Genomic DNA, 23545 nt, shown 5'->3' on the forward strand with positions numbered 1-23545 from the left:
GATGCCTAATTGCTTGCTTATGGGGTACATTCTGAGATGAAGGAAACGATTCTCTCTTCCAGAGTTTCTTGCTGACTACTTGCCTCCTGCTGCACTGGAAGTAGAACATTGACAGCATATAGTGGAGCCAGTAATCTAACTTTACATTTATATCTACATTTTATAAATGTTGGAAGTCCCAGTGAGACAAGTTTGTGGACACCAGGACACTTCCTAATATGAGTGATCATCCTAAAAGGACCTTAGTCAAGGAGGTGACTAAAAACCTAATGGGCACTCTGACAGAATTTCAGCGTTGCTCTGTGGAGCAAGGAGAACCTTTCATTAACTATTTCTGCAGCACTCCAATAATCAGGTGTATATGGTATATGCAGTGTTGGTCAAGTTAGTTGAAAAAAGTAATCAGTAACTAATTACTGATTACTTCCCCAAAAAAGCAATCCAGTTTACTGATTACTTATTTTCAAAAGTAATTAGTTACTTAGTTACTTTTTAAAAACACGATTTACAACCTGAATAGGTGATAAAGCGAAAGGTCTTTCAGCCCAATTCTACTTTTTCTGTATAATCCATCATACAAAATGTAATCAAATGGCAAAGTCTCTTTTTTTAAACTTGTTTTATCAGTTTTAATCTTTTAACTTTACAGGGAGTGCAGAATTATTAGGCAAATGAGTATTTTGTCCACATCATCCTCTTCATGCATGTTGTCTTACTTTTCCTTTTCTTTGGCAAAATGGGTCAAAAGAAGGACTTGACAGGCTCAGAAAAGTCAAAAATAGTGAGATATCTTGCAGAGGGATGCAGCAGTCTCAAAACTGCAAAGCTTCTGAAGCGTGATCATCGAACAATCAAGCGTTTCATTCAAAATAGTCAACAGGGTCGCAAGAAGCGTGTGGAAAAACCAAGGTGCAAAATAACTGCCCATGAACTGAGAAAAGTCGAGCGTGCAGCTGCCAAGATGCCACTTGCCACCAGTTTGGCCATATTTCAGAGCTGCAACATCACTGGAGTGCCCAAAAGCACAAGGTGTGCAATACTCAGAGACATGGCCAAGGTAAGAAAGGCTGAAAGACGACCACCACTGAACAAGACACAAGCTGAAACGTCAAGACTGGGCCAAGAAATATCTCAAGACTGGTTTTTCTAAGGTTTTATGGACTGATGAAATGAGAGTGAGTCTTGATGGGCCAGATGGATGGGCCCGTGGCTGGATTGGTAAAGGGCAGAGAGCTCCAGTCCGACTCAGACGCCAGCAAGGTGGAGGTGGAGTACTGGTTAGGGCTGGTATCATCAAAGATGAGCTCGTGGGGCCTTTTCGGGTTGAGGATGGAGTCAAGCTCAACTCCCAGTCCTACTGCCAGTTTCTGGAAGACACCTTCTTCAAGCAGTGGTACAGGAAGAAGTCTGCATCCTTCAAGAAAAACATGATTTTCATGCAGGACAATGCTCCATCACACGCGTCCAAGTACTCCACAGCGTGGCTGGCAAGAAAGGGTATAAAAGAAGAAAAACTAATGACATGGCCACCTTGTTCACCTGATCTGATCCCCATTGAGAACCTGTGGTCCATCATCAAATGTGAGATTTACAAGGAGGGAAAACAGTACACCTCTCTGAACAGTGTCTGGGAGGCTGTGGTTGCTGCTGCACGCAATGTTGATGGTGAACAGATCAAAACACTGACAGAATCCATGGATGGCAGGCTTTTGAGTGTCCTTGCAAAGAAAGGTGGCTATATTGGTCGCCGATTTGTTTTTGTTTTGTTTTTGAATGTCAGAAATGTATATTTGTGAATGTGGAGATGTTATATTGGTTTCACTGGTAAAAATAAATAATTGAAATGGGTATATATTTGTTTTTTGTTAAGTTGCCTAATAATTATGCACAGTAATAGTCACCTGCACACACAGATATCCCCCTAAAATAGCTAAAACTAAAAACAAACTAAAAACTACTTCCAAAAACATTCAGCTTTGATATTAATGAGTTTTTTGGGTTCATTGAGAACATGGTTGTTGTTCAATAATAAAATTATTCCTCAAAAATACAACTTGCCTAATAATTCTGCACTCCCTATATGCATCAAGCAAAAATTTAATTATATGCAACATTCTCTGACTTAAATTAGTTTAACATTTAAACCTATTTTCTGCACATTCCAGCACATAAAATAAAATATTTTTTGTGTTTACACTCAGTCTTTCAAATAGATGCAAGTAAAACACAGCAGAACATAAATAAAATCAAAGACTAGCTGTTCTGTTGCTCTATTTTCACCTGTAAAGCAGGAGTGGGGTAGGCGGAGGTGTGCTCTGGTGCAGGTGTGCTGCAGCAGTCAGTTGAAGAATCCGTGAGTTTCTCTGAATTTCCCATTACGTCGTTGTGCACTCGGTGCTTGTTTAGGGGTTTTTTTGCTGTAAAAAGAAGTTTTCTTCCCACGCACAACGGACGCTAATGTTTTTGTCACTTTTTATGGAATCAAACTCAAAGTAAGGTCAGTACTTCCACGCTTTAAACGCTAGTTAAAACGCTAGTTAAACGCTAGTTAAACTGCAGGAATATCTTTAAGATATTCCTGCAGTTTAACTAATTGGTGTGTGTTATCTGGCCTCATAGATAGATAAAGTTTTGTGTCATCTGCATTGCAGTGAAAATGTATGCCATCTTCTGATGATTCTGCCTAAGTGAAGCAGAAACAGAATTGGTCCTAACACTGAGCCCTGTGTAACTCCATAATTAACCTTAGTATGTGAAGAGTACTCTCCATTTACATGAAAAAATTTGGAGATTAGATAGATATGATACAAACCACTGCAGCGCAGTCCCTGTAATACCTACAGCATGCTCTATTCGTTCTAATAGAATATTCTGGTCAACAGTATTGCTGCACTGAGGTCTAGCAGGACAAGCACAGAGATGAGTCTACTGTCAGATGCCACAAGAAAAATAATTTGTGGGGGAGCTGCTACAATTGTGACAGGAGTGTTGCTCAGCTGAGGACTGATCAGGAGCATGAAAAAACCAAGGCTTGAGGCAGAGAAAAACACGATCCTAAACAGAACCATAAAAAACCTGAGATGAGACGAGATGAGACCTGACCTGACCTGACACAATACAAACAGAGCAAAGCAAACTCCAGCACCTGGCTGTGATGTCAGCAGAGAAAGAGATGCTTGAGAGACTTGACCACCAAAACGTGATAGACAGATTTACCAACCTCAAGGTGAGGCGACATAGGTTAAAAGAAAAGAAAAAATCTGCAGAGCCATAGTAGTATCTGCAGTAAAGATCATTGTATACATTGTACCATAGGTCAAGGTGTCTCAATTTTTCAAATTTTTTAATAATATTTTGTACTCTTCTATTTTTGGAGTGTATTTTTATGTATCTGTATTATATTATACATACACATTAAAAGTGAATCTGTCCAAAAAAATGCGCTCAGTTTACTTTTTACTCACTGTTAGCATCATTCATTATTCTCCCGCAGTAATTAAGGTTAGGATATGTTTTTTTTTTTTTTTTAATTCCAATCCATTCTTCTTTGGCAGTAGTAGTCTTTAGCAGCATTTAAATAACCTTTATCAGATTTGATGGTTTTGTTACAGACTTTTCAAAAAAGTGTTTTGCTTTTCTTTCACAAATGTGGGGATTCAATTGTGTTAAAATGTACAAAACAGTGATGTCATGTTTTGTGACGAGGACCCAGGCACAGAGAGACTTGATGAATTTAAGAATCTTATGATTTAATAAAGAAATTTGCAGACTTGCACAGAGAGTGTAAAATTATTAACCTTGGACTAAATGAAGAAATGGATAGACTCAATACAGCAGGAACTCAGCGTAATTGGCAGTCCACAAATATAAACAAACAGTATATGAGCGACTTTGACCTTTGCGATGCATGGCGCTCCCTTCACCCCAACAGTAAGGAATATACTTTTTTTCTCACATGTCCAGCACTCCTACTCTCATCTGGATTATTTTTTGGTCAGCAGCTCACTGCTGAGTGACATTTCAGACACTAAGATTCACCCTATAGCTGTCAGCGATCATGCTCCTGTATCGTTAACACTAATGCACAAGAATAATACTACGCCAAGTAAAAACTGGAGATTTAATACATCACTGCTTAAAGATGAAGACTTTATTAAATATTTTAAAAAAGAATGGACTCTATATTTAGACTATAATGACATTCCCGGAACATCAGCTTCTGTTCTATGGCAAGCAGGGAAAGCTGTGATGAGAGGTAAAGTAATTTCTTTCTCATCACATAAAAAGAAAGAAGAAAACAAAAATATTCCCTAGAAGAAGCCTATGTGTCCCACCAAGATCAGGAAACATTGAACAAAATACGCAAAACAAAACTAGAATTAAATGAGATAATTGTTTAAAAAAAAAACCCAAAATTCTTAGTACAAAGACTACGCTTACAAAATTATGAACATAGCAATAAATCCGGTCTAGCAAACCAGCTAAAAATAAATAAAGAAAAAACAACTACATGTGCTGTTCAAGATTCATCTGGGAACACAATATATGACCCGAAACAAATAAACAACATTTTCAGGGATTTCTATAAAAGGTTGTATTCACCACAAATAAACCCATCTAAAAAGGAAATTTTTAGACAACATAACTCTTCCAAAATTATTGGACACTCAAGCAATGGCACTGGATTCACCACTGACACCAGGTGAACTCCAGGAAGCCCTGATAAGTATGCCCAATAATAAGGCTCCAGGTCCAGATGGCTTTCCTGCAGAATTCTACAAAGAATTCTGGTCGATTCTAGCACCAGTTTTCTACAGAACGTTGTTGGAAATTAAAGAAAAGGGCAGACTTCCATCAAATATGAATTCTGCAAACATTAATCTCCTGCTAAAACCAGGCAAAGACCCTGTATATCCCTCAAGCTATCGTCCAATATCCCTTATAAATGTAGACCTTAAAATAATCTGCAAAGCTCTCTCAAAGAGACTGGAGAAAATAACCCCCCTCTTAATTCATCCTGACCAAACTGGTTTCATAAAAGGTAGGCACTCATCAACAAATACACGTAGATTACTTAATTTGATAGACTACTCATACAGTAAAAATCTTGAAACTACAATATTTTCTTTAGATGCAGAAAAAGCATTTGACAGAGTTAACTGGAAATTTCTAATTGCCACTTTACACAAATTTGGTTTTGGATCCTCTTTCATTAACTGGTTAAAAATATTATATAATTCCCCAACAGCTTGTGTCAGAACAAATGATCAGACATCCTCCAGCTTCTGTCTCCTGAGGGGCTCCAGGCAGGGATGCCCACTTTCCCCTTCACTGTTTGCAATTTTTATTGAACCACTAGCAGCAGCAATTAGACAGAATTCAGTAATTAAGGGCATAAAATGCAAGAACGTGGAACATAAAATCAGTCTTTATGCGGATGATGTGTTACTTTTTCTCCAAAACTCACAAACCAATATCTCTGGGGTGATTGAATTGATAAACTGTTTTGCAAGAATATCAGGTTACTCAATTAACTGGTCAAAATCTACAGTCCTTCCGATTAATTGCTCTGTCATAATTGTCATAATTCTTCTTCTACACCACTGCAATCGGGAAATATTAAATATTTGGGTATTAATGTTTCTCCCAAGCTTGCAGATCTAACTAAATTAAACCATATCCCACTTTTAAAGAAAGTAGAAGGTGATATGGCTAGATGGAAATGTCTACCCATATCACTCATGGGAAGGGTTGCCGCTATAAAAATGATGGTCTTACCAAAAATAAATTATTTATTCTCAATGATCCCAACTAAACCGCCACAAGATTGGTTCAGATCTCTAGATTCATGTATGTCCAAATTCCTTTGGAAAAATAAACCCCCACGTATAAGCTTAAAAACACTACAAAAGACCAAGGATAAAGGAGGATTAGAACTACCTAACTTTCAGCACTACTTCTTAGCCAACAGGCTTCAGTTTATCTCAGGATGGCTAAAACATACCCTCTTAGACGAAACTTGGCTAGATGTAGAACAAGCACTTTGAAATAATCTAGAGATTTCAGATCTACCATTTATCACCTCAAACATCCAACGACATGAATGCTTCAAAAGCATCAGCATCAGCTCTTCTCTGACAGCATGGTGGGAGTTTCTAAAATTCACGGAGTCTTCATTAATCCTATGCAAACATACCCTGACATATTACAAAACAATAATATGATAAACTTTTCAGATTGGAGTGGTAAAGGAATCAAATATTTAGAACATATATTAGAAGGAACAGAATTAATTTCATTTGACAGACTAGTTACACAATATGGGATCATATTATAAAACAGATGAATCAATATCACTTCCTATTGCAAAATGGGAAGCGGATTTATCAGTTAACTTAGACCAAAACTTCTGGTCTCAGATTTGCTTAAAAACCTTTCATCTAATTAGAAATCCCAGTCTTCAATTAATTCAATACAAAATACTGTCATGGTCTGCGGTGGGTGACTGGAATTTCCGTAAGGCTCCTGAACTTACCTGGGATCCGCCCCTGGGCAGGGCCAACTCCTCCAGCTCGTGCAAGCCTGGAGCCTATTGCAGGCAATCAAGTCAGAGGGATTTAAGCCACACGTTTGTCATCAACCCATGTTGGTAACAGGTCCTTATGCGTCAAGTTCTTGCTGTGATTTAGCTTGTTAACAAGACTTTCTTGTGCTGCAGTTGCTGGATTCACCTTGGCTCACGCTCCACCTCTGGACTCAGGATACCAAGCAATCATTTTGAAAATCTCTCTGTGCCTCACCTGCCTGCCCTCCTGCCATCACACTCCATCTGAAGCCCCGGATCTCAGGTCAGCCTTGCCATGCCACTCAGCCTCCCCTGGATTCTCATCACCCCCCTCTCAACACTCATGTCCCCTACTGCAAGTAAGAATTGCTACTCTTACAACTTGCCACTTCAGAGCTGCCTCCACTACCTCCCTAACTCCACTATCTTCTCTCTTCAGTGTGACTGTTCCCTGCTCAGCTCCACTCTGCATCTCAGGCCCCGTTCCCCTGCCCTAGCCACGTTTCCCAGGCCACGCCACGTCAAACTCCGTCTTATTGTGTTTTTGTCCTTGCTACGTTTCTTGCACTTAAGCCTAATAAATAATTGTTACATCATCTGCTGTCTCCGCTCTGGGTTTCTGCACCTGAGTCCTGTTCAGTACAGGCCACTCGGCCTCATGACAAACACTACATAGAGTGCACTATACAGGTCATCGGATGTTCAAGATGGGCTTTACGTCTACCAACAACCGCTCACACTGCCAAACCAATTCACCGGACAATTATATCCACGCTCTTTGGTTCTGTCCACCAGTTCAGAAGTTTTGGTGCGAGATATGTGAAGACTTATCGAAGTGTCTGAAATGTAACATTCTAACTTCCCCTTTAGTGTGTTTTGTTGGGCAGCTTAGATAATGTCACTTCAGAAAAGAATATCGCCCATATGGTTTTCACTGCCCTATGCATAGCCAAGAAAACAGTCCTCATGAACTGGAAAAATAAAAATAATCTTAATTCTAACCAATATAGAAATTATCTATTAGATTACATTAGTCTTGATACAGCCTCTGCCACCACATCAGATCAATTGCTCTGGGCTCCTTTGATCAGCTCCATCACCTGGTGGGGGGTCATAGTTTGGTCCCACCTTCGCTGTTGTGATTGATGTGGGGGTAGGGACAGGCTTAGGGCGTCGGGGGGTTCTCCAGGAGCATCTTCCTTGGAGGGCTCAACCCGGGGTAGCGGTCATGGCCCATTAAGGGCTCTGTTGGCTCTTAGGTGACTGTTTCCTCGTGGCTGCGTGCAGCGTGGCTAGGGGAGGGGCGTGGGTTACTGACCTGGTAGCCTGGCTGCCCCTGGGTGGGTCCAGGACGGGCGTGAAGTTCTGGGGGTGCTCCGTCTCTGGGCTGGGGCCCTGGCTGGGCCTCGGGGGCTTGGGTCCTGGTTGGTGTGTTGCCGGGGTTGTGGGCGGGTGGGTGTATGGGGGCCCAGTCCTGGCGCAGGGTGCCGCCGGTGCATCAAGCCATCTGGGGGGCTCTTCAACTGGTGGGGGAGGTTGTTACATCTTGCAGGAACTCACTCTGCAGGAGGGGGAGATACAGGAGAGGTGGAGGAAGATCTCAGCCTGGGCGTCTATTGTCTTGTGTAGTGTGGAAGATGAGTGGATGACGGGGTGGGTGCAGTTTTCTTTGAGGTGGGGTTGGGTGGGCTGTCCCGGGCTCTGTGGGGCCGGGCGGCGCTGCTGTACTGGGCCCCGGTCCGGATGGGCCTGGGCCCCCTTTCCATGGCGGGTTGCAGAGTATGGGGGTGCCTACTGGGATCAGCGGGGGAGCTGGCCCTAGGGAGGGGTCACTTGCCCCTCCCTTCCTTCCTTCCCCATCTCCAGCTGCCTCCCTCTTCCCGCTCCACCACAATCACCCACACATGCAGGGCCTTGGGGTAAAGATGTGTCACCAGGGTGCAGGGGAGGCATCCCCCCCTCTGTCCCCTTCTGGCTGCCTGTGCCTCAATTTTATCTCACAACTTAAACATTCACATTACTCACACTCTCATTACACATACATATAGGATCTTGGGGGCTGGGCACGCTACATGGAATCCAAAAGACCATCAGGGTGTACACCTCACCCCTGGCATCGTTGCCCACCTCTCAATTTTAAATACACGTAGACATTGAGGGCTAGCAGGAGGGGCTATGCGCTTACCTGCTGCTCTCTGGCAGGTAGCTCCATGCCCTCCTGGGTTTTAAAGGCACCTTAGAACGCACATGCATCAACACTACATATGAGCGGGCGGAGGGAGGTTTGGAGGGGCAAGGGTACCTAGACCCAGGACTTAGAGTACGCTTGGGGAGTGTGATTGTGTGTAAAGTGTCTCTCTGTCTTTCTCCACGTTGGGTGAGTGTTGAGTAATTGCATATGAGAGCATGAGGGAGGGAATGGATGTTTGTATCTGTGTGTGCCTGCTTGTCTGTGTCCATATGTCAGGCCGGGTATCAGACGCCACCTCTCTGGGGATATCCCAGGTCCTCCAAGGTATGGAGGCCTATCTCCCCCACCACTTCCCCTGCCAGTGGCAGACGCCCTCAGACATCGGTGCGTTGGTGGTTCTTTGTGTCCGGGGATGGGCGCCCAGGTACACAGCAGCACACTCCTTGGTGGCTGCTTATCAGGGCCTGGAGCCTGGGGCTCGATCAGGCCACTTCGGGGGTGGGGTGCCCTCAGCCTCTCGGCCTGGGGCTCGGTCACTCTGGCACAGCTGGCTGCCGGCGGAGCTCACGGGCACGTCACTGCAACCCCGCCTGGCTTCTGCTCCGCGGCTGCTGAGTGACCCCTCATCTGGGACTCTCGTCAGCTCTTTCTGGGATAGTGGCGCAGCTGCCCCTCTGTTGGTCTTCTTTGGTCTCTTGTGTTCTGGGGGCCTCTGGATGTCTGGAGTTTTGATCTCCTCCATACCTGCTTCATGCCCTGGTGGACGGGGCTGTGGCTCCCCACTAGGGATGGGTATTGATAAGATTTTCACGATTCCGATTCCATTTTCGATTCTGTTTAACGATTCGATTCTTTATCAATTCTCTTATCGATTCTTTTTAAAAAAGGAAAACACTAAGGTCGATTAGCTTTAGAACTTTGTTTTATATCTTCTCTTTGAACAAGATAGAAATTTAGGAGTAACATGGCCTTACAAACTTAGCGGTGAGATCTTAAGAGATCCAGCCTACGGCTCTTCAATGGGGTGTCACAGGGTCCCCAGGAAAAAAATTGTAAATGTAAAATAATAAAATAAATATTCTTCTGTAGCAATAACAAAGTATAACATAAATTGTTCAGTAGCAATTACACAAGAATATCCAGTAATGTCCCTGCCTACAATTAATCACATTCACTTAGCGAAAATCGGGGGCAACTGCTGTGGCAAATGGGTTCAAGCCATTTACCACAAACTTAGTCACTGCTCGGTGACATTTGTCTATCCTGGCCTGAAAGGAGACGCTACCGCTAGACTGTAGCAAGAACTGCCAGCATCTGAGCCAGACTCTGTCTGTCTCGCTCATCATGGTCACCTAAATGCACAGTAATTGCAGGTTTTGTAATAAGGCAGATCGCGCTAACATAATATGCACTGTTAGTTGATTATTTACCTGCCGCATTAACGGGAGAGGACGTGCAAACGTTACCACTGCTGCTGGGTTGAGATTCACGAGTCCGGAGCGGAATTAAAAACATGACATTCATTTAAGGTTATCGCGTGTTTTGTGAGCAAATGCTTTTGCATATTTGTAGTGTTTCCTCCCTTAAATGAAATATCTACTTTTCAAGTATTGCAAGTTGCCCTGTTGTCATCCGTTCTCGTAAAGTATAACCAAAGTTTTGAGGCGCCATGTTTCCTGCCTGGTAAATGACGCGCCGCAACGTGGTGACGTCATTCGGGGTGACTGGAATCGTTTGCAAAAATGGCAAACAATTCCAAGGAATTGAAACAGTGGGAACCGGTTCTCAACAAGAACTGGTTTTCGATACCCATCCCTACTCCCCACACCCTCTAGCAGATCATTACATGAAGGAACCTTTTAAAAACAAGCGCGTTCATGCTCACAGGTGTACACACAGGTGCTCACACACACAAACTACACCCTTTTTGGCTCCTACCTCAAAGCACACTGTGCGCAGTCGATCTTACGTGCTGCACAATAATGTTTAATATTTAGTATTTACTGCTATATTCCCATATATCATAGTGATGCTGTTTATTCTATTACTCTCGTTTTCTTCTGCTTGTTTTCTTTTTTCATTCTCAACAGGTGAAATAAAAAAAAAAACAACAAAAAACAATAACATGTAATATTTAGTATCTACTGTTAGCTAGTTTATTGTGATGGTGTTGTTTTTATTATGTTGCTCTTTGTTGTTTGTTTTCCCTACTGGTTTTTTTTTTTTTTTTTTTTATCTCCATACAGGTGATCCAGGTGTTTTGTTTGTTTTTCTTTTTTTTCCTTCCCCCCTTCTCACCATCTCTTCTCCCCTTTTTTTCTTTCTCTCCCTCTCTCTCTTTCATTCTTTCTCCCTGTCCTATCCCCTAGTCATGTCTGTCCCGTCTTTAAAAAACGAAAATAAAATAAATACATAATTATAATAAAGGTCAATCGAATGGACCAATATGGCAAGGCCATGATGATCCACTTGGTAAAGTAAATCCACTTGGCATCTTTCTTGGCCTTCAGACAACAATTCTGATGGCTAAAGATCCAAACGGGACAGGCAAAAAAAAAGAAAAAGAAAAAAGAGAGGGTAAAATTATGATGACTGATAATGGAGATGAAGGCAACAGATGATGAGGACAGGGAGGAACAGGGGTTTAAATGCACCAAGGAGACAGTCAGAGGGAACTTGGTACAACTGGAGACATTTAAGGATGCAGGGACTGACAGAGACGGGGAAGACGTCTCATTATGACGAGTAAAGTTTACCTTGCCTGGATGGGCAGCTCTCTGGGTGCTCAGCACCCCCAAAGCTCTGATCCTAGAATTGCCCCTGATGTGAACACTGAATGCTTCTACTTCTTGGGTTTTGATTTTGATGCAAGTGTCATCCACATATCTGTACCAGTGGCTAGGTGGTGTCCCAGATGTGCTGCAGGGATGAGAGGTGAAATGTCTTCAAGAAAATTAAGGAAGAACAATCGCTTTTCCTAAGCTCTTTACATGACTTATAATGTGTCTGCTTATGTGCATTTGCTCTCTTAAGTGCATCAAAATTTTAGCAAATGTATCACTAGAGATTATTAGCTCATTTTAATCTTCTGAGCAACCTGACTGCTGACATATCACTGGTTGGTTTGTTGGTTTACAGTGAAGCTCCAGTTTCAGGTGACAGTAAGTCAAAAGGATGTTACCTGTCAATGGCCAGCAGGAGCCCAGAATTAATTTGAATATTGCTATAAATTGATATGGATTGGTTCATATCTTTTATCAGGTTGTAAATTATGTTTCACTGTTAAATTTAACTTATGGTGACAGCACAAACACCAAGAGAGGAGAGAGAGCAGGGTGAAGACAGCAAAAAAGCAGAGATAATACAAAGGGGAAAAAAAAACAGGTAAGAGTGGACATGTAGTCAAAGTTAACAAAAAATTATAAAGCTGATGTAACTCCTGTTTTGTGCACATTCATTAATGATGATTTCACATAACTAAGTTGTGTTATATTGTTATCAAATGGGGATCCCCTACCTGCTCTTATAATAATTATTATAAAATTATACTTTCATGTTTATTTTCTAGTTGAATAAAATGCATTTGTATGTGATTGTCAGAACAAAGAAGAAGCGAGGAGGATGGAGAGAGGACAGAGAGATTAGAGCTGTCCTGGATAGCCTGGAGAATTCTTTAGGTACCTTCCCAGCTGTGACAAATGGCCAGCTGGGATAACAACTTTTACTCAGGGCATTCTTGATATGATGTTCTTCTGCTCCCTGGTCGCTGTGTTTTAAGATGATAAAAGACTGTTGTTTCATCTGCCATCATGATGACATCTCTCATCCTCCACGAAATCTGAGGACCAAAGCTATCATTGTTATGATCAATGGTAATGCCAATTTGTATATTAATGATCATGGAACTGACCTCATTGTCCATTGTTGATCATTGATCATTGTTAGTCTTAGTGATGCAGCTGTACTGTGACGTCAAGATGATTAATCAATTTCAAAATATGTAAAGCAATAGTAGTCTACAGGCAGCAGTTTGACTGTTTCACAAAGACGATGATTTAATTTTTGGTATTTTATTTCAATCCTCTGTTCTGATTTACGAATGCCATAATTTGAGATATTAGGGGTTTTTGTGTCATAATAATCATCTTACAAGTTTTACCCAAATTCTCCTAAAGTCTGTCTAAAAAATGTGAGTGTATCAGAATTGCACCCTTCGGTTAGAATAAAAGTCGTGTCTCTTTAACTGAGGTATTCTCAGGACGGGGAGGGGGGTGGATAGGTTCATCGGGTTCATGTAGTATTGGACGCCTCCTCCCATTTCAGGTTGGTTGTTTCCCTAGCTCCCTTAGTAAAAGGGGAGGTATAAGGCAAATACTTGACAGAAAATGGAATGTAGGTCTGCACTGGAAATAGCTAAATAGGAGAACTTGACCTTTTATCGGGACACAGAAAGTCGACCAGCTGATGATTCCAAACTAGCTGCCATTTTCAGGTCATTCGAGGCATCTCGCTAAATTGTTTGTTGCTCCAGATATTTGTATGAGTAAGCCTGCTTTATTCGCCTGTTAATTTCCCTTTGTAATGGACAAAACGCGTTGTCCTGTGCTGTCTAGTGGTGGAATATAAATCATGATGGCTGATGGATGTTGCAAAGGAATGGAAAGAGGCAGGGGTAAGATTGCATCAGACTCTTTACCAAGACATGCATTTCCTCAGCAATATGTTCAGACCTGGTCACAGCAGCAAGGAAATGACATCCAAGAATTAGCTTCCAAACGCGTCGACATCCAGAAGAAACGCTTTTATCTGGATGTCAAGCAGAGTGTACGCGGCCGTTTCCTTAAAATAGCCGAGGTGTGGATAGGAAGGGGCCGTCATGATAACATCAGAAAGAGCAAGCTGACACTGTCTATGTCGATGGCTCCCGCTCTACGCTACTGTCTGGGAGACTTTATAGATTATTACGCCCGCATTGGACTGCGGGGGGGGCTGGCGCCTCCGCAGGTCGAGGACCACAGTAACAATGGCCAGGGCCGCGGGAACGACTCCCGTAAGAGAGCGCAGGAGCATCACGCGAACCTGTCCCCCACCGGTTCTGTTGTGTCCGATGACCATGCACATCGTGTTCTCAAGAGCGAATTTATTGAGCGAGACAACAGAAAGTACTTTCTGGACCTGAAGGAGAACCAGAGAGGCAGATTCCTCCGCATACGGCAGACTGTCAGCAAAGGACACGGCACAATGGGCTACTACGGCCAGGGCATCGAGCAGACCATAGTGTTACCCGCACAGGGACTGATTGAGTTCAGAGACGCTCTGTCACAGCTGATTGAAGACTACGGGGACGAAGAGAGCGAAGACCGCAGCCGAGCAGGCTCCAGGAATCGCAACGACAACCCCGAGCTTCCAGAGGCTGCGTCTTTTCGAGTGGACAACAAAAGGTTTTACTTTGATGTGGGTTCAAACCGGTATGGTATCTTTTTAAAAATCAGCGAAGTGCGACAGCCGTATAGAAACACCATCACAGTTCCCCTAAAAGCCTGGGCTAGATTCGGAGAGAATTTCATCAGGTACGAGGAGGAGATGCGACGAATCTTTTCTTGTCACAAAGATAAAAGGACAGATGGCCAGCAAGACAGTGAGGAACAGGAGGACTGACCTTCATGGTGCTTTTAGCATGTAGCCTAATTTAGGGTTTCAGTTTTGTCCAGATGTGACAATAATATGATGTACTGTATGTGTCCCTACCATACTACTCAGATACGATGTACTTCATTAACTTTTTCAGTTTATTTGCCAAGGGCTGATAAACTCAAAATTTTTAACATGCCAAGAAGTCAGTCATCATTTATCTCATTGCCGATTATTGTGTTGTAGCCAGTTAGTCAGGGCCATCCCAGGGTCCTGAGCCAGCTGCATCCCTGCGCTCCCCCATACCATACTCGTACCTCCCTGTTAAATTCAAGAGTGCAGTGTTCATTTGCTTAAACTTTAATTCTAAGTTACATAGAAAGTTGACGCTAATAATATCTGTTAATATTTTACCCCCAAAGCAATATGGTTAACAATTTTATGGCACACTAATGTGCAGAAATTTTGTCAGTTTAAATAAACAGAGTTAATTTGTTAAGTATAGTGTGTTTTGTGATAGGTACAATTTAAGAAATGATATAGAAAGAAAAAAAATCGGACCCTTTTATTAATGAAGAAAATACCTCATATATTGGAACTTACTATAAGTGCAATACACACAAGCAGCATTATAGAACACTTGCAACCCAACTGGACAAGTGGAGAAGAAATTAAATTACAGGAATCAGAATTGGAAATGGGAAACGAGTGTTGTACAGATTAATGCTGCCAGTTAAGACTTGGTGGGAGGGGAGAAAAATAAGACACATATTGTGACATTAATCACATACTGTTGGTGTGTGCTGCCTTTTCACTGGTCCAGCCGGAAGGTTTTCATTCATGTTAACAGTTCCAGTTTATGTTGCCTCATATGAGACACAAAACATTGCTTTAAATGTCCATGATAATGCTGGCAAAAATGAATTTAGTGACAGCTTTTCCTGCAGTGCAGTACTTTAGGCCAATCAATCTGTGCAAATGACCAGACTAGAGCATCCTGAAATGTATAAAATGTGCTGCTTACCTCGGCAGCATAATGATGGGGGGGAGACATGTGCTGTAGAAGCCTGCTTTAAATTACAAGGACACAAAGCACTACATGATGTTCTGGTTTTTGATAAGACTCTACCCTGCAGTTGTACTGTGTGTTGCATTCACAAAAATGGGGGAGGTAAAATGAATTAAAAAAACTTTATAGGTACTGCAATCCAAGTCCAGTAATTCTATCCAACACAAGCACTTAAACCTTATTTAGACTTCTGCGTGAAATCTGTGTTGCAACACTTGAAAAAGAACGGGCTTGTAGAATTTGCTGAAAGACTAGATCACTTGATGACTTGATATAATTACCTTAAAAATGGTTAATAAAACTAGAAAACAACTATATATGTAGCGGTCCATTCAGGAACCCTAAAATACAGCTCAACAGAAGAATAAAAAACTGACTGCTATCTGGAAAGACACACAGATCTAATGTCACATTTCTAGAGAGTAACTGTGTTACTGGAGTTACATTATTTATTTTATGTGATACTAATATCCTAATACTTAAATTTACATAACATATTGACAGAAGGAAAGGTATTTTACATGTGTTCTGCTGAACACACAACATTGTAATATGCTATCTTTAGTGGCTGCACCCTCTGTCGTTCAGTGTCTTTACTACATTTGACAGAGCCTAAACGTAGACCTGAAAAAAGATGCACCATGTTGCATGACTGCTTGGAGTGTGGCTGCTCTTCCTATTATTCACATGAATTTGAAACATATAGCGGATGGTACACTGATGGTAGAAAAGTTCTAAAATAATAGAGAGAAGAGGTCTATGCACTTTGACCTAGACAAACAAGCCTCCGTTTTTTGTTTTTTTGTTTTTAATCTTTTGGCTTTCACTCATTACAGCCAAGTTCTACAAGTTCTAAACATTTTGCCAAAGAGAATGCTTCTTTTCATAATTTATTTTTGGCATGAGGAGGAATAATTAAACATCAAAGTTTATACTTTAAGTACCTTCCTGCCTATTCTGTAATATTGTGTGGTGCTATGAAAATGGTTTCACACATTGTCTTTTGAGGATGTTGATACCCAGTTTTCACTATTACAGCTCAGGTCCGTTTTTTTTTTTTTTTTTAATATATATATATGACGTAAATAGATCAAAGTCAAGGTATAAACTGGGCTTGTTACCTTGATGTCAGCAAATAGCCCAGTGCTTACTGGTGAATTGGGGGTGTTGGGATCGAAAGGGCTCAACATCAAGCTCAAATGGGTCTATAGAAAATCTTAAATCAATATGCTTGTGCCTGCAGAACCTTGTATTTTACCTTTCCTTGCTGTCTATTGATGAACAAGCGATTACATTTTTTGAAAGTGTAAATGTAAGTGTAAGTTCATTTTTTACTTTAAGTCCTTAAAATCCATCCAAGTGCTGCTATTCATGAGCTTGGATGGCATTTTGCTGTATATTTGCCTATGTTTGCATTCTGTGACCAGCATGAAAGTAGAGCTGGTCACATTGACAAAGAACCCAAGCCAGACTTTGACTTGAGCATCATACCAGGATAAGGCAAAAACCTAGATCAACCTTAATGTCCTTAAAAAGGACAAAAACCTAAAAACTGAAGTACCTGAACTCTAAATGTGCAAATGGTAAAGCTAGTTTTATCTTCAGTAGATTTTAAAGCATAAACCCAATCAATTAAATAGATTCATGTTAATGCTTAATCTTAACATGATTAACTTAATTCCAGTAGCTTCTTTATACTTCCCACTACCACTGAAACACAGTGCAGTACTTTACTGTGAGTGACAACATCATTTCTGTTATAAAAAAGAAAGAAATAGTAATATAAGCAGAAAGGGATTCGTCTGCTACAACACGATATTCCTTTCTAATATGGAAATTTACAAGGAAAGTACCTCTGGAGCTGAGGTACACCCTTTGAGATTAGATAATATTTTTTAAAGTACAGGTCCTAATAAGCTAAAGTACGTTGACTGTTTGAACTTTATTTTGAATTAGGTGGGCAGCTTTTTAAATTCTCATGCAGGAAGTCATATTTCCCACGAGATGCTGATGCTTATATGAAGAGGTGTCAGAGCTAATTGTCAAGTTTATATCTGAACAGAAACAAGTCAGAAGTTAATATTTGATACCTCATGTCTGTTTTGGGGTCTTTGTCTCAGTTTCACAGATTTGAGATTTAGTGAAATGAAGAAGGGGAAAAAAGGAAAAATAATTTTAAAAAGAGTTTCAATTGTTTTTTTTGTTTTTTTCTAGTTTTAGTAGGCAATTCTTGGAATGCTTTTGTGCTTGAAAAGCACAGGATTGGTTTGGTGTGTCTGTTGTATGATCTAGTGAAGAGTTGTTTTATTTTCATATAAATGGCAAAGTATATATGGTACAAAGCACAGTTTATTTTAAAAAATTAAATGAAATGTAATAATTTAATTAACTCATTAGTGAAATGTGATTCAACATTGATTGTCACAGAATTAGGAAAATTGTCTCATCTACCCTAGATATTGGTTATGTCAATAACTGGCTGAGGCCAAGATATGGACATAAAAACAAAGTATTATGTTTGAGGTGGAATATGACATTGTTTAAAATTATGATGGATATTCGTTTTGAAAATTCCAAAATCAACAGCACTTTAAATAAAAGCTGCACTTTTGTTCTGCTGCTTTGTAATTAGTTGACATAGAGGAACTATCTCTAGATATGCCTTTGGTGTAAAGTGACAATCATAGTTCTCTGCTTGTAGAATCTGCTGATGTGTGCTTCAAAACTCCTTTCATTGTCTGTGTTGGTTTTTGACAGCTTCTTATTGAGGCTCTCAATAGTTTAACATCTATATGTGTATATTCATGCAAATGCTATATTAAATTTTCATTATCATATGTACCAAGACTCTAGAATCTCACAGAATAATGTGAAATCAAATGTTCATGTCAGGAATATTCTGTTATGTTGACATGAACAATGTGAAGAAGTACTTGAACATGAAACTACTGGTGAAAAAATGTCAAATATGGCATTTTTGAATAATAATTGACACATAACAAAATATTTTAGCTGTCATTAGTCAGACAATGCTTAATTCTTTGAGTAGTCAAATGTCATTGTGTGTTTGTTCACTTTAGCCTATTTTAACCCACATCTGCTAAAATAGCAAAGGTATGAATTGGTGTTAAAGATTAGATGGATCTACAAAGAGAGAGGTTTTTAGTTCTGCTGTATAGTTTTCCATTTTCTTTTCCATTTTTCCTACAGTTAGTTCCAGAGAGCAAAGTTCTGTTCAGAAAACATAATAATAATAATAATAATAATAATAATAATAAATAAAATAAATGTATTATAAATACTAATAATACGAAATTGGAAAACAAAATGGTTATTAAGTTTAACTAAACATAGCTTTTTAATTTGTAACAGTGCATCCAACCTTTGAGACATACAAAAAAAGAAAGCACAGAAGGCCTGCACAAACTTTAAAAAACTTCCTGAGATCAATTTGCCAGTTTGCTGACAAAGACCATGGTAATACATGAAATTCACTACCTTAAATTTGCATGAATTTGATTTGTTTGCTTCCCAGGTAAAGGGTGGAATTTTCTTGTTTAAATTATGTGTTGTCAAGCTTGCTCTGAACATCATATGTCAGAATCACAATCACAGAAGTATGAAAGCACAAGAAGCATCTTATGCAGCCATATTTGACCACTTTGAGTACTCAGAGTAAAAAAACACTACATAAGTAGAAATCTGTTTAGCATTTATTATATGTTCTCTTTAGTATCATTCAGGGGCTTTACATAGAAAATCAGTCAAAAAACAAAACAAATAACTGTTTAAGTTATAGTCAGGGGTGCGCATTCGCTGTCAAAATAAAAGACGCGCACCAGCTAAGAAGTTGCAACGTGCGTTTGCGTACATATAAAAGTCACTGTTTTTGACCGCTAGAGCAGGATTTTTACGGCATATTCCGCACCACATCTCTGTGCGTTCATCATCATTTTTTTGAAGGCAGCTCACCTCCTGCAACCACTTCTTTTGCGGTTCGGACTCCTTTTGACATTTCTTTGGAGGTGGGAGAACACCAAAGTAATTGCTTAAAGGAGCTTGCTTCTTCGACATCTTTAAGAGTTCTAAACAAATCTCTGTCCTCCCACAGAAAATCTGATGTACGCAAATGCGCGTTGCAACATCTTATCTGGTGCGCGTCTTTTATTTTGACAGCGAATACGTACCTGCGGACCACTTATGTGCACCCCTGGTTATAGCTGTAAGTACATTGGGTGAGTCCAAACTTTTACCAATTAGCCGTACTTTTTTTTTCTCCATAATGTTTGAGCCCTCATAACTTCATAATTACAGGAGTTTGCAACATGAAATTTTCATTTAGGTCCTGGTAAAAACTTTAATCAGTGTTTCATTCACTGCAAGTGTCACAATTTACAAACAAATGAACATGTTCAGCGTGATTTTGTTTTTAAAATTAAATGTAAGCAATTTCATCAGTGTCATGGGGTACATTGTAGTTTCAAGAGAAAAAAAACCCTTCAGTTTAATGTCTACTAAACGTTCATATTTTCCAAAAATGGACTTTTTCAAGGGTCATATAACCATTTGGGATAGGTGGTGGTCAAAAATGATATAGTATCTGAAAAGTCTCTTTTACTTACATTTTTATACCATTTTATACCAAAAATCCTGTTGCTATCTCTTGTATTTATAAAGTTCTGGGGGCTAAAAAAAAAAAAAAATTCTGAACAAACTTATGCACTTTGAGAGCCTGTAACTTTGACAGTTTTCATAGTATGAGGGTAAAATTTTGCATGCCTTAAGTCATCTCATTTATTGTATAAAAAAATCCAGCTGATTATGGTGGGAAGCACTGCTTTATTTTATTTTTTATGTATATTTTTTTAACCCACATGCCGACTACTGGTCTGTTTCTTTATAGCAGATGAGACTATCTCAACATCCATGGACAGTAAAAGAAAAGATAAGGCTATAGGCTGAGGGCTACAGGTTGTTGGACTTTAATTAATAGCTTGATTAAAAATAAATCTGGACTGTTAACTGGAGCTAATGTTTCCAACCCTGGCGCCTTAAAGCATCTTCACAGATTCACTGTATCTTCTGATTTTTATTCCTGTACTTTGTTTTAGCAGAAGGCATTCAGTATAGTCATCTAAAAAATTACTGAGATCATTGCTATAAATTTGGATAATATATTCATATCCATCATAATTTACCATAGTATTTTTTTAGAACTCGAACTGTATGTGTTTATATGGTTGTGCTTGTGCAGGCAGAGTGATGTGAATGTACACGTACTGAAGAAGACCTGCTGCTGTTGTTTGTAGTTTTCATCATCAGAGTTTTGAAGTGGGAAATGTAGGGATATAAATGTTTGCTAATCTTTTAAAAGTTGAGTGGATACCGAAAATGTGCAAGTGTGTAAATTTATATTCATGTAATGTAATACATTGGTGTGTCTTATATTCATGTTACCTAACACTTAAAAAACAAGGAAGTTTTGTACTTTAGCACTTTCTTTGATGTGTACTGTAAAAAATCATCTACATGTAAAGTACTGTATTAATAATCATTACTTGCCTTGTAATGTTTGAAATGATGCTACATTTAGAAATGGTAATCATGTTTTTAGAGTGTATGCATGTCCATGGTTGGGTCCCAGTATAATAAGAAAATTATAAGAAATATGGTGCTACGTTATATTATATAAAGGTGCTTCTATGGACCCCCAGCTGAATGCATGCAAAGGTGAAGTATAAAAAGTAGATAAAAGAAAATTGATGTCCTATTGCTGTTCTCAAATAGTGCTGCTTCCCAAAGATGTCAGAAATTTGGAAAAATCCAACTTTCTACTTTTAAAATGCAACAGCCCTACAAAACACAATCCAATCTCATGTTTACATACAGAAATGTGACAGCTATTCAATGTTCTCTGCAAACATGAGCACACAGTGTTATTTCCACTCCTCCAAACCCATAGAGTGAATTAGAGATAATTAGGGTGTGGCATTTTAACTTGGACAGAGAAAGTTTCAATGTTGCCCATGTTCTTCCCTATTGTTTTTCCTCCAAACTTAATCACCAGAATACCTGGAGTGTAGGAAAATTTCAACTTTTTAATGCATAGTATTTCTGAAATGTGATGTATGTGCATCACCTGCATCAGGAACACATATCTTAGGTTATCATAAATGGTGCAGTTTAACTGTAAATAATAAAATCACCCTCGAGCCCTTGGATAAACCAGAACCAGAGTCAGTCTGATGAAGGGGTTGTTATCCAAGAGTATCTTGAACTTAGAGGCACTCCATTGTTAGATGGTCTATGTTTTTTTTCCTCTTTCTTTTTGTTTTGTTTCTGTTTTTTAAACAAAAAAACAGTCATGTCTATTTACAGTTACGCTGCCCTTGTGACAAAGTCTAAAAGATCTACAGACAGACAATCTAACATAATTTTGTAGTCTTATTTCTTCCAGTGTTTATTTATTGAATAATTTATCATGTAGCAGTTTTTGGACAGCAAACATCAATATAGTCTTTGACAGGTCAAAGTTGTTTGAGTTTGGAAACCTTTGTGTTGATTGTTGCTGGCAAGGAATTTGGAAAATTAAAAGGTTGTACTGATTATTGTTGTTGTTGTTGTTGTTTTTTTCCAATAAAAGATTTTACAGGATTATTAATGGTTTCAGTTTCTATTTTAAGAATCAATCCAGCACTATACCACACTGTTATAAAAAGTTTACAGTAAATTTATATTTGATCATATCTTCCCAACTTATTAAAGGCCATGCGATATTTCATACTGCTACATACTGTAATGCTGTGCATTTCACATTACACACTGTTGCAACAATCCAACGTGAACATGCAGTAGAAACATCAGCTTGCAGATTCTCCTTAGAAAACACAATCAATAGTGTGTTTTCTTTGGAGCACACACACTCTTGATAATATTGCTTCACATCAGTTGCTTCAGTGTCACATGAAATCTTGCAAATCTGCAAAAAATAGTATAGATCCCAGTAGGAGACCAAAAATGCAATCTTTGTGCTTTTTGAGAAGAGTTTGTTTTCATGAGAAAAATGTTTGCATCAAATATTTTGCACACAGAGGTTTATTTATCACTGTCAAACAAGGTTTAAATGTTTCAGTGTTTAAGAATATGACTGGAAATGGGAGTAATTTCAGCTTAAAACCAAGACTCAGTGCCACATTGACAGATAAGAATCTATAAAGTATCATGGTGTTTTTAAGTCTGTGTCAGAAGGCTGAAAAGACCAAAATACAACTCTGGGCTCAGATGCAGACTCGAAACAACTCTAGTTGATGCAAAAACTTTGAGCCATTTAGCTTTCAGAAACCAGCTTACCAATAGAGAGAGCAGCATTAATTTTGATGATATGGCAGTTATATTTGTAGTATGAAAGGTTGGAAGAGGAGATTGCTTACTTGTGAGCAGAGGCAAGCAATTTGTAGGAGGAGGTAGCCAAGTAGCTTCTCTCCTCCTGTTTTCTACTCAAAACCCCATCCCCTTAGATACGGTGTCTTCCAGACAACAAAAAACAACAACAACACTAAAATCAGCAAAAAATATGATTTAAACATAAAAAACAAAGAAAAAAATAATATAGTATTTGCAATTGCACTAAAGAGTAAAACAGTGAAATGTGGATTATTAATCATTAGGTCTCTTCTAAGTCCCCATTAATACATAAATTAATAATTTCTCAACAAATTGATTTACTTTGCCTTACAGAAACCAGGTTGAAGCACGAGGATTATGTTAGTTTAAATAAATCAACACCCCTGATTTATAGTAATTGTCAGAATCACAGACTGAGAAGGGGGTGTGACAGCAATCTTCCACTCCAGGTTATTATGCAACTAAAGCCTCACCCATCCTAACTGGAAAACTCAAAACATAATTATATAGTAACATATTTTCTCACCTGAGTATTTTTCCAGCTCAAATGAAGATCTTCCAAATTACTGCAACAACATTTCTTCTCCGGCTTGCTGTTATCTGCTTTTAACGTGTGCATTTGTGAGTTGTACATGTGTGACAAGCATCTTTCATTTGTTTCCTTCTTTTTCCGAGAAGCCATAGC

At 39.4% G+C, this 23545-nt stretch overlaps 1 protein-coding gene across 1 annotated transcript; it reads left to right on the forward strand.

Moving 5' to 3' along the window:
* Positions 1-13059: 13059 nt before the first annotated feature.
* On the forward strand, positions 13060-22113 carry purg (purine-rich element binding protein G). The gene has a single exon (XM_082539614.1). It carries the CDS (start codon positions 13386-13388, stop codon positions 14412-14414), a length of 1029 nt encoding a protein of 342 aa, XP_082395740.1. The 5' UTR covers positions 13060-13385; the 3' UTR covers positions 14415-22113.
* The last annotated feature ends 1432 nt before the right edge of the window (positions 22114-23545 follow it).

Source organism: Aulonocara stuartgranti (genome assembly GCF_965226115.1).
Source record: "Aulonocara stuartgranti genome assembly, chromosome: 7".
In the NCBI taxonomy this organism is placed as follows: domain Eukaryota; kingdom Metazoa; phylum Chordata; class Actinopteri; order Cichliformes; family Cichlidae; genus Aulonocara; species Aulonocara stuartgranti.

What these genes read in the sequence shown, in the direction of transcription:
- purg (XM_082539614.1), top strand. Translation starts at nt 13,386, where the DNA reads ATGATGGCTGATGGATGTTGCAAAGGAATGGAAAGAGGCAGGGGTAAG.